The 12,442-nt window shown below is 45.3% G+C and overlaps 1 protein-coding gene across 3 annotated transcripts in view; it reads right to left on the reverse strand.

Annotated features, from left to right (window-relative positions):
• Window positions 1–12,442, reverse strand: part of COL16A1 (collagen type XVI alpha 1 chain) — an 831,382-nt gene that overhangs the window by 293,850 nt on the left and 525,090 nt on the right. For all 3 annotated transcript variants that reach the window (XM_086955641.1, XM_086955640.1, XM_086955639.1), the window contains exons 22-23: window positions 11,230–11,352; window positions 462–497 (exon numbers count right to left, since the gene is read on the reverse strand). In XM_086955641.1, the coding sequence (XP_086811767.1) occupies window positions 462–497; window positions 11,230–11,352 (159 nt within the window). The remainder of the gene's footprint in view (window positions 1–461; window positions 498–11,229; window positions 11,353–12,442) is intronic.

Raw genomic sequence — 12,442 nt, forward strand, 5'->3', positions numbered from 1 at the left:
TAAATAAAGATAGTTAAACATAAAAGGACAGGACTTCTATCCCAAGCTGCAGCTGAACACATAGTGCATACTGAATTATTGTGTTGGCAACATGCAGAATAGATCTTCTATCGAGGGTTTCTTTTAGGTTTCACAAAATCCTCGCACATTCATCACAAGGCGAGCTAGCGCTAAGGAAGCGATTTCTAATTCATTTATTTATTCTTCACTCCAAAGGGACACATCTACGCATTTCGGCTTGTAAAACAGCTTAGTTGCGATTTTTTAAGCTGCGTATTCAAATCGCAAATAAAGGCCCATGGTTGGTACTACTTGCTTCCTTCACAATTGCTTCCCCAGAAAAGCTTACATTGGCAATGTGGAGAAGTAATGATTCCAAGAGCATCTGACTGCAACATGGCAAAAGACAGACTTCAAGAAAAGATCCCCAACAAGACACAGATAAATCAGGATCTACTCACCGGGTCACCCTTTGGCCCTGGGAGGCCTCCTGCACCCTAAGATGGAAAAAAAGAGGGAAAGGTGAGAGAAGGAAGTGAATTTCAATGCATCATAGAGGTGAAATTCAACAAGAGTTCAAGGACAGATTCAAATTGGTCTCAAAGGCTAATTATAATTTAGAGGTGTCTCCAAAATGTTGGTAGATTGCCTAATGTAACACCAATCATTTACTCGGGCTGGAAAATAAGAATTTAAGCGTATTAGCTGCTTCAGATTTTGATGGTTTTATAACTGCTTGTTCTTGCTTGATATAAAACACAGTTTATTCTCTAGCTGCAATCTCGAGTGTGGAGTAAAAAAAGGAATTTTAAAACATGCAGCGGTGCATCATTGGTGTCCAATATGGTGGAATGTTGCTTCCGTTATCATATGACATCAGTCAAGGAATTCTGTAACTCAAAGGAAGAAATGGTAAGGACAGAAAATGTGGGAGAGGAAACCCTTCTTCAGGGAATGACTGCTCTGCTTGGATAACCTAGTGAATAGGTAGATCAAGTGGTACAACATGATTCTGCCAACCATTGTAAAGAATACTTGGGGTCCCATTTTTATTTTTTGGCGGAAGCAGACTCTGTCATGGTGATATCGTGGTCTGTCCGACCACTCTATATGTGGGTGAACCTTCAGTTCGGCCACAGCAGAAATGGAGTAGTGTCTGACTCCCCTGAGGTGTAAGGGACTCCAGAGAAATGGCTACATGTCCACCCACCCAATTTAGATCGGTGGACATCAAGCCATTTTTTTTATTGATGCAGCACCATAGCACAGAGAAAAATGAATTGACAGGAACCGCCGTGACGGTGGCTCCTAGCAATGCTTTTATAAATGACTGTGTTGTAATCTAAATAATGATTGCTCACATGCATTCCTGATGAGACTTTTAGTTCACCAGAGGTAGCCCAGGACACAGCCAGCGCCAGGAATAGGCACCAACCAAGCTACCTTATTCAAACCCATAGAAGGTGCATATGTCATAATCGCTCTTCATATGAACATTCCCCTATATTTCATAGGCTACATATCTCGAGCTCATCACAACACACTGCCTGTTTGGTGGTACTTTATAAATTAGGTGGGCTGCCCCTCCGTCATCGGGATGGACTCATTTACTCCACCCCATGATGGAACGGTGGGTCATCCACACTAGAATAAATCATGGTCAAAATGTCAAGGCTAAGGGAGTCAGTCTGATGGGTGTGGTGCAAATGTAAATAATTTAACAAAAAAAAATATGGCTGCTAAATGTCAGACTAAACTGGTATGTAAACGGAATTAAAGAACAGCAATGAGTGAGCCTGCATTTTAAACAGGGAGACTCTAATGCAATGCACTAAACTTGAGGTGGCAAGGCTAATGAGAAACTCCAAAATCCTTGCACCAGCACTTGATCAAATAAAAACCCTAGTCCAGCCCGGTGCAAAATTTACTAAACACCCATTTCCTGCCACATCTCCATGTGCTCCGGCCATGCAATTCGCATCGAGGAGACAAACACACACACACATGGTAAATTTAATGCCAAAGAAATTCCTACCAAGTCCTATACATTGCATTACCTTCAGCATGCGCAGCCACTCTAATATATCGAATGCTTTTTCAGCGTTGAATAAGCCGGCTGATGCAGGAAGATCATGCTCTACCACATGTAAAATAACCATCAAGGTCCATAGATTAGAAGCGGTGAATCGTTGTTATATCAATCCTGCTTGCTCGGGAAGCACCAGTAGCTCCATTAAAAGCTGCAAACTCTCTTAAAGAAACCGTAGTCCAGCTCAGTGCAAAATTTACCAAGCACCCAATTCCTGCTACATCTCCATGTGCTCCTGCCATGCAAGTCGCTTGAATAAACAATGTTCCGTCTGCTCCTTCTATAACATCATGAACCTTTGCTATACAATTCCCTCACACAAAACAGCATCTTCCTCCACCTCCTGCTACATCACCGCCTCACTTGCCTGATGACTAACACTCAACACCCAGAATGTCAATATATTCTTTATACAACTCCCTGCCATAAGCCAAACCACACCCTACAACACCCCATATATCCTCAAATGTAACCGGAGAGTTGAGATGTTCATGGATCTCATCTTCTACCCAGGCTTGAACAACATTATCCAAAAACTCAGCAATTTCACCAGAATCAAAATTAGTGTGGGTGGAATATAACTTCTCACTGTATTGTATAAATACTGATAAAATGCCTGATGAGGACGCCACATTTATATCTGCATGCAGGAGACACACACACACCACAGTAAATGTATAGTCTAGGACATTTCTACCACGTCCCATACAACACATTACCCCCAGCAGTGAATGACCACTCCAATGCATCAACGTTTTTTCATCATTGAATAAAACAGTGGCTGCAGGAAGATCAAGCTCTATAGACCTCATGTAACTACCCTTTAAGGTTCATAGATTGTGGATCGCTGATATATAAATCCTGCTTTATCAGGAAGCACCAGTAGCTCCATTAAAGGCTGCAACGTCTGATTAAAAAGAAATCCTGGTCCAGCCTGGTGCAAAATTTATTAAACACCCCATTTCTGCTACATCTCCATGTGCTCGTTCCATGCAATGCGCGTAAATAAACCATCTTCCTTCTGCTCCTTCTACAACATCATGAACCCTTGAAAGACAATTCCCTTACACAAAACAGCATCTTCCTCCACCTCCTGCTACACCACAGCCTCACTTGCTTGACTAACACCCAGAATGCCAATCTATGCTTTATATAACTCCCTGCCACTAGCCAAATCACACTATACAGCACCCTTAATATCCTCAACGGTAACGGGAGAGTTGAGAAGTTCATGCATCTCATCTTCTACCCAGGCTGGACCAACATTTTCCAAAAACTCAACAATTTCACCAGATTCAAAATTAGTGTGGGTGGAATCGAACTTCTCACAGTATTGTTAAAATACTGATAAAATGCCTGATGAGGACGTTGCATTCACACCTGCATGGGAGGCACACACAAACACACACACACACACACACACACACACGTACCCACAAGAATTAGTGGCAGAAAAAAAGAGAACTATGCTCATCTAATATAATAATTCTACATGCCATAGCAACTAATTTGTAATTTCTTCTGTTGTGTGGTGTCACTTTAATCTGCTTTTAAACCAACGCACACCCCAGCGCTCTAACTACCCTCAGCGCACAGCTGATCCTGATAGCTGCAGCGCCTCACCTCGCTCATTCACAGCGGCCGCCATCAGTCCAGGCGTGCGCGCTGACTCCGCCCCTTTTTTGCCACGCCCCCTGCCTTTCAGTACTTAATCCGCTGACCACGAGCGGCTTGCAGAAAACCTTTGACCCAGTCCTGAGGCGGAAGCCGGGAGCTGGAGGTACTCGCTTCGATTTTTAATTGTTAAAAAATTGTAATTTCTTCTGTTGTGTGGTGTCACTTTAATCTGCTTTTAAACCAACGCACACCCCAGCGCTCTAACTACCCTCAGCGCACAGCTGATCCTGATAGCTGCAGCGCCTCACCTCGCTCATTCACAGCGGCCGCCATCAGTCCAGGCGTGCGCGCTGACTCCGCCCCCTTTTTGGCCACGCCCCCTTATTTCCTCTTATTATGTGCATACACAGGATGCGCAGCGGACGAGCGCAGCGGGAGCGCCTAAGGCAAGCCCGTCTGCGCCCGTCCGCGCCAAGACCGCGCCAGGCGCAGGAAACCATGCCCTAATCCCCCCAAGTATCAGGTATGCACCTAACTTCTCACTGTATTGTATAAATACTGATAAAATGCCTGATGAGGACGCCACATTTATATCTGCATGCAGGAGACACACACACACCACAGTAAATGTATAGTCTAGGACATTTCTACCACGTCCCATACAACACATTACCCCCAGCAGTGAATGACCACTCCAATGCATCAACGTTTTTTCATCATTGAATAAAACAGTGGCTGCAGGAAGATCAAGCTCTATAGACCTCATGTAACTACCCTTTAAGGTTCATAGATTGTGGATCGCTGATATATAAATCCTGCTTTATCAGGAAGCACCAGTAGCTCCATTAAAGGCTGCAACGTCTGATTAAAAAGAAATCCTGGTCCAGCCTGGTGCAAAATTTATTAAACACCCCATTTCTGCTACATCTCCATGTGCTCGTTCCATGCAATGCGCGTAAATAAACCATCTTCCTTCTGCTCCTTCTACAACATCATGAACCCTTGAAAGACAATTCCCTTACACAAAACAGCATCTTCCTCCACCTCCTGCTACACCACAGCCTCACTTGCTTGACTAACACCCAGAATGCCAATCTATGCTTTATATAACTCCCTGCCACTAGCCAAATCACACTATACAGCACCCTTAATATCCTCAACGGTAACGGGAGAGTTGAGAAGTTCATGCATCTCATCTTCTACCCAGGCTGGACCAACATTTTCCAAAAACTCAACAATTTCACCAGATTCAAAATTAGTGTGGGTGGAATCGAACTTCTCACAGTATTGTTAAAATACTGATAAAATGCCTGATGAGGACGTTGCATTCACACCTGCATGGGAGGCACACACAAACACACACACACACACGTACCCACAAGAATTAGTGGCAGAAAAAAAGAGAACTATGCTCATCTAATATAATAATTCTACATGCCATAGCAACTAATTTGTAATTTCTTCTGTTGTGTGGTGTCACTTTAATCTGCTTTTAAACCAACGCACACCCCAGCGCTCTAACTACCCTCAGCGCACAGCTGATCCTGATAGCTGCAGCGCCTCACCTCGCTCATTCACAGCGGCCGCCATCAGTCCAGGCGTGCGCGCTGACTCCGCCCCTTTTTTGCCACGCCCCCTGCCTTTCAGTACTTAATCCGCTGACCACGAGCGGCTTGCAGAAAACCTTTGACCCAGTCCTGAGGCGGAAGCCGGGAGCTGGAGGTACTCGCTTCGATTTTTATTTGTTAAAAAATTGTAATTTCTTCTGTTGTGTGGTGTCACTTTAATCTGCTTTTAAACCAACGCACACCCCAGCGCTCTAACTACCCTCAGCGCACAGCTGATCCTGATAGCTGCAGCGCCTCATCTCGCTCATTCACAGCGGCCGCCATCAGTCCAGGCGTGCGCGCTGACTCCGCCCCCTTTTTGGCCACGCCCCCTGCCTTTCAGTACTTAATCCGCTGACCACGAGCGGCTTGCAGAAAACCTTTGACCCAGTCCTGAGGCGGAAGCCGGGAGCTGGAGGTACTCGCTTCGATTTTTAATTGTTAAAAAATTGTAATTTCTTCTGTTGTGTGGTGTCACTTTAATCTGCTTTTAAACCAACGCACACCCCAGCGCTCTAACTACCCTCAGCGCACAGCTGATCCTGATAGCTGCAGCGCCTCACCTCGCTCATTCACAGCGGCCGCCATCAGTCCAGGCGTGCGCGCTGACTCCGCCCCCTTTTTGGTCACGCCCCCTTATTTCCTCTTGTTATGTGCATACACAGGATGCGCAGCGGACGAGCGCAGCGGGAGCGCCTAAGGCAAGCCCGTCTGCGCCGGTCCGCGCCAAGACCGCGCCAGGCGCAGGAAACCATGCCCTAATCCCCCCAAGTATCAGGTATGCACCTAACGACCTCCTCCGACTCCGAGGCAGTCCCTGCTGCTCCTGCAAGCTTGACCTGTCAAAGGTAGTCGGCTCTGCCAGCTGCACTAAATGTCGCTGGTCACTCACCTTTGACCACGACCTGCCAATCCCCCCCAAACACCAGTGACCATTCTTCAAAGGTGGCCTGATAAATGCCCGGTCTATGTGCAAACATAGTCAAGACATTCATCACCTCATCGTAGACTATGACCTTGACTGCCTCATGATCACCGAAACTTGGCTTACTGAGGACAGTAACCCTGACATAGCCGTAGCCCTCCCCCAGGGTTACTCCTTCTACAGACAGGACAGACCGAAAGGTAGAGGAGGCGGTGTTGCAATTATTCTGAAGAACACCTTTAATTGTCACACCTTCTGCCTTGACCCCCTCATCGACGCAGAGGGAATGGGTTTTTCCATCAAACTCAGCCAATCCCTTTCCCTCTCAGGTGGTCTGATTTACCGCCCACCTGGCAATGCCTCTAAATTTCTCGACTCTCTCAATGACGCTCTGGGACACTTCCTACTTCGTTACCCACACTTTACCCTTCTTGGAGATTTTAATTTGCACCTTGAGACCTCCGCCGACTCTCAAACAAGAAATTTCCTTCAGACACTTGAAATTTTCAATCTACAACAAAGTGTCGCGTTGCCTACCCATTCACTTGGTCACACCCTAGATGGTGTTTGCTCCAATTTCCCTTCTCTCACCACCCTGCCTCCCCTACCCCAGATATGCACTGATCATTGTCTGATCCCCTTCCACATCTCCAGCTGCCGCCCTCCAACCATAAATAAAGGCAATCCTCACCATGGTCACTCTACCAACTGGAAAACTGTCCAGAAAAATCTCTCTCTCAATCCCATCTCCCAAACCAACTCCCCCTCTCTATCCGGAAACATCGATAGAGACGCAGACCGCTTCCATAACTGGCTCTCACAAGAAATTGCAAAACGGAGCCCCACCAATCATCATGATAGAATCTTGAAGAAAACTAAAAACAAAGCTCCCTGGTTTACACCTGATTTAGCCTCCGCACATCTACTCTGCAGGAAGCAGAACGTAAATGGCGTCGAACCTACGACAATGACGACCGCAGCGCCTACTTATTTCAGAGGAAAAACTATCTCTCCGCCATCAAATCGGCCAAGAGAGCGTTCTACGTAAATGCCATTAAAGAAGCCAGCCAAAAGCAAAAAACTTTATTTACGATAGTAAAGACCTTCACCCATCCCAAAGCTCTCCAACCCGAAATCCCCCCATCCCAAGAGCTATGCGATAAGATCTCAGAATACTTTGACGAAAAAATTACCTCCATTCAAAAAAACGTCCCCCCTCCCCCTACCACCCATAAACTTCCCCATCCCGATCAACCTTGTTTGACTGCTGGCAGTCTCAAAAACTTCACCCCGGTCATCCTGGCCCAAACCAGAGAAGCAATTCTTTCCTGCAAATTAGGGGTGGGCGGAAAATCCGTTCCGCTCGCGGATTTTGCGGATTTTCGGGAAATCCGCAATCCGCGAGATTCGCGAATCTCCCGCAAAATCCGCAAATCCGCGAGCAGCGGATTTGGCTCGCACTGCTCGCACTGTTCGCGTGAGTTCGCGCCCCGCGAATAAGTGCGAATAAGTGCAAAATTGCAGAAATACGCTCTTAGCAAAACTGAAAGTAACTACTTACCAGGTTCAAAAGTTCAGGCTCATCATTAGTAGCCATTTTCTGTAGTGCTTCCTGAGGGGCCCCTCCAGAGTTCAGTTGCAGGTTGCAACTATTATGTGACCCTGCTCTGAACCTCAGAATAGTTACATATATGCCACAAAGGTCCTGAATTACAGCTAAGGGAGACAAGCAGGAGCCAGGCTGGAGGTTCAAATCCATTATTCAGCCCCTAATTCATTATTGTCAGTTGGGGCAGGGCAGGTGTTGTAACTAATTTTGCAACAATGAAAGCACTTAGCAAGTTCAAAAGATCACTAATCAGGAAGCACTAAGGAAGCAGGTGCCAGCTAAAAAAATATTCTGTGACACATTAATCAGCCCCAAATTAATTCAGGTCACTTGAGGCAGGGAAGGTGTGCTTGTTGCCACAATAATGTACACTGACTGGACAACCAGAGGGTGCTGTGATGAAACAGAGGGTGGCATGGGTGGGCCAGAGGGTGGCATGAGTAGTCAGAGAGTGGCAGTGGTGACAGAGAGTGGCAGTGATGAAGAAGAGTGTCCCAAACAGGCTGGACACGTAGAAACAACAAGTTCGCGAAACTTGCGACCCGACAGGTAAGTTCGCAATTTGCGACATTGTACAAAACCCTCGCGAACTGGCAGAAACCCGCGCAAACACAAAAAAAAAAAAAATCCGCAAATTCGCGGAAATTCGCGGATTTTGCGGATTGCGAATCCGCAAATCCGCAAAATTCGCGAACGCGAGATCCGCAAAATTCGCTCATGCCTGCTGCAAATCCGGCTCCCCCTCCGACCCCTGCCCCCCTAAGATTCTCCATCTAATCATTGATGAGATCAACCCTATTGTCAATGACATTATCAACCTGTCACTCAGTTCTGGATCTGTTCCTCGCTTATGGAAAAAGGGTGTTGTCAAACCACTTATGAAAAAAGCTAATAAATCCCCAGTGGACTTGACCAATCTCCGCCCTATCACCCTTCTCCCCGCTCTGGGTAAAATAACTGAACAGCTAGTCCACAAAGAACTTAAATCCTTTGTGGAAACCCACAACCTACTCCATCCCCAGCAATCCGGGTTCCGGCCTAAACATTCAACCGAAACTGCCTTAATAGAACTGACCGACACCATTAAAACGCTACAAGACCAAAGGAAGAAGGCCATTCTGATCCTTCTTGACCTCACGGCAGCTTTCGACACCATATCCCATTCCATCCTGATCAACAGATTAATAGACATCGGTATCTCTGACTCAGCCCTATCATGGATCAGATCATTTCTCAGCGATAGGTCCCAAACTGTCACCCTGGGTCCTTTTCAATCCAATGAGAAAACGGTGTCCTCCGGAGTCCCCCAAGGTTCCATCTTAAGCCCCCTCCTTTTTAACATTTATCTCATCCCTCTTCTCACCCTGATAGAATCATTTGGCATAACTGTCACCTCATATGCCGATGATACTCAGTTGATCATCCCCCTAGACGAAAATTCCAACAAGGCAGAGCTCAATCTCAAACACTGCCTAACTGCTGTATTCCAATGGATGGACTCAAACCACCTCCGTTGCAACTCAAACAAAACAGAGATCCTCCCCATCGGAAAGAACGCCTCTTTCTGTCCTGCCCTTTGGTGGCCTGACAACTCTGCTGCCCCCCCAGACCGTCACTACTGGTAGAAACCTCTGGGTTCTTTTTGACTCTGATCTTTCATTTGACCATCATGCCACGACCGTAGCCGGCAAATGCTTCGGCATAATCAAATCCCTGAGAAAGTTCTTCGACTTCCTCCCCCTAGATTCTAGAAAAACGGTAACAGTAGCCCTCATTCTCTCGAGTGTGGACTACTGTAACGGTCTCTTGGCAGGTACCAAGAAGTCCACCCTCTCCAAACTCCAAAGTGTTTTACACACTGCCGCCCGCCTTGTCCTAAAATTACCTCGTAAATCCTCAATCTCCGCAGCCCTAAAGACCTTACATTGGCTTCCCCTGCACAAGAGAATACTCTTCAAGATTCTCACCGTTGCCTTTCAAGCCTTTAACAAAACAGGTCCCATCTATCTTACCAGACGCTTCCCACACTACTACCCGAGTCGTTCCCTTCGATCTTCCCATGAAAATTTCATGACCTCCACCAAGTTCAACCTGAAGTCTAAAGGCGGAAAAACCCTAAGCACCCTGGCTATTAAAGCCTGCAACAGTATGCCCAGACACCTAAGACTTCAGACACTTGAGAAACCTTTTAGAAAACTTCTCAAAACATGGATTTTCAACCTTCCTGACGATTGGACTAAAGCCTCCATCTAGCCTCCCCCCTACCACTCTGCGACCTGGCTTCAAGGACTTTCAGCGCCATGATGCTCCTTCCGGAGCGAACGCTGCGCTCTATAAATACCCCTCCAAATACTCCAAATACTCCAAACTGCGGACCAAATATACATCTGGCTTCTGAAAAACACAAATTCCCCGCTGTAGATGCCCATACCACAATAGCTGTACAAAATATACCAGTTTTTTCACCAGCCACTCTATATGGTATAAAATGTTTATATGCCCAGAACAACCACATGAGGTGTGCACATGTCTTTGTACCTGTGGTGTTATGAGGTGAAGGTACAGGTATCCACCATTACAGTTCCATTTCCTCTGCTCTGATTTGTAAGGTACAACTGTTGATAACTAATATGAGAAGTGTAAAATCGGTGTTGTGCGGGGAATACAATTAAACCAGTTACTGCAATGGGCCTTTACAAAACAATTATTGTATAGGCATGAAGGTAAGGCACATTTGTCATTTTAGATGTAAGCCCATATTTCTGTGCTATCCCTTTTCAAAGAAACACACTGTCACAAAATATCAAAATAATGCTCGCCACACAATTTCCAATTATCATCGCAAAACACAGCCAGCGAGCTTGGAGGCAAAACCAGCGCAGCAGCTCCCTCTGTAATACCAACAGCGGAGCCATGCAACTTATCTCTTTTTCCTTCTTCATACCCTGGTACTTTCATCCTTGTCTCCACAGTACCAAACTCCTAACTTTCTAGTGCTTGGACCTTGCTTCTTCTCAACATCTTTTTTCAGTTCTTGCCCTGCTCCTATTGTTTCGCTCTTGCTCTTGTCTACCCCATCCTCACCTCAATTGTAGTTCCCCTTTCTTTTAACTCCCAAATACACCTTTTATGGTCCTCTTTCTTCCTGTGTCTTTCTTTGCTACGCATGCTTATCCTACCCAATTCCTTGCCCTACAAGGAGAGAAAGTTGTTTCTCCCAAAAGTCCCAAAAGTCCCCCGGTTTCAAGTGGGATCCATGCCTGGAAGAGGCTGCATCCTTTAGTCCAAGCCTGTCCAAGGAGTCCCTCACAAGTAGTATAAAACTGCTATAGGACCCCGTCTTTTCTCCACAGGACTGTGTCTTCATATTATTCAAACCTACCAGCTTGCCTGGCACCCCGATGCCTGGAGGTCCAGGCTCCCCTTTGGGTCCAGTTCTTCCTGGAAGTCCAATTGCATTTGCAATGCCTGTGGGCAGGGTTGGACAAACTTCACAGGGATCGCCCTGTGAAAAGAGAATGAATAAAAAGGCTGAAATTAATATGAAGCATTGAATTCTGAGCAGTGTCAATGCATGCTCAAACAATGTCGGCTAGTGTAGAGCACAGACCAATACAAAGTCAAAAACACAGACACCGGATGATAAAAGTGTCACACATAAGAGGTAAATGAAATCAAATTATGCAGACATGAGAGGGAGAGACAATCATTACATCCGGATAAGAATAAACCCGTGTTAACAAAGATTAACCAGTTTTAGCAATACCTAATTTAAGTTGAAATGTTTAAAACAAAATGTATTCATTTTATTAAAAATAATATTGGCAATTTCTAAAGTTTGTGTTCCATGTAAAACAATATTTAGAGTAAATGTATATTGCAAAAATATAGATTTGCAAGAATACATTTATTACCAGTATATTTACCATACATATATATCTCCATACAAAGATTACTATTGAACCTAAACCTACTATCAAGAACTGGTCACTAAATATGCTAAGACTGGACTTAGTATAGTAAATTAGCCTATATTTTAGTTAAAATGTCCTGTATAGAAACATAATCAACAGTGATTGTGGCACTTGCTGCCCAAAAATGTACATTACATGTTGGCACCACCACAAAGATACAAATGACAAATATCAACAATCCAGGTAAGACAAATACACACTATTAGAGGTCAGAGTCTTCTTCACGATGCAATATAAAGGAACGCAGATGTTCCTTGGGGCGAACAATGAGATAAGTAAAATCAGCATACTTACCTATTCATTACAATACAGTAAGTCTTTGAAGCATGATTCATGCTTAGCTGGTATTATGCTCATCCCATAAACGACAACCACCCTCTAGGCTAACAATAATATCAAAGATACAAATTTCTGAATTTTCTTAGTGTAGAATTGTGTGAGGTAGTCTAGTGGTTGGGGGGCGGAGTTATGGGCGGAGCAGGAACAGGAGGAGCCGGGGACAGGAACTGGGCAGTTAGGGTAGGGACAGGATACAGGCTGGATGTAATACAATAAAGCTCCAGTAATCCTAAGTAATGGTGTCTGTAGTTATTGGTAGCAGGATGCTACACTTAGGCACCT

This window comes from Lissotriton vulgaris, chromosome 2_1 (genome assembly GCF_964263255.1).
Source record: "Lissotriton vulgaris chromosome 2_1, aLisVul1.2, whole genome shotgun sequence".
Taxonomy (NCBI): domain Eukaryota; kingdom Metazoa; phylum Chordata; class Amphibia; order Caudata; family Salamandridae; genus Lissotriton; species Lissotriton vulgaris.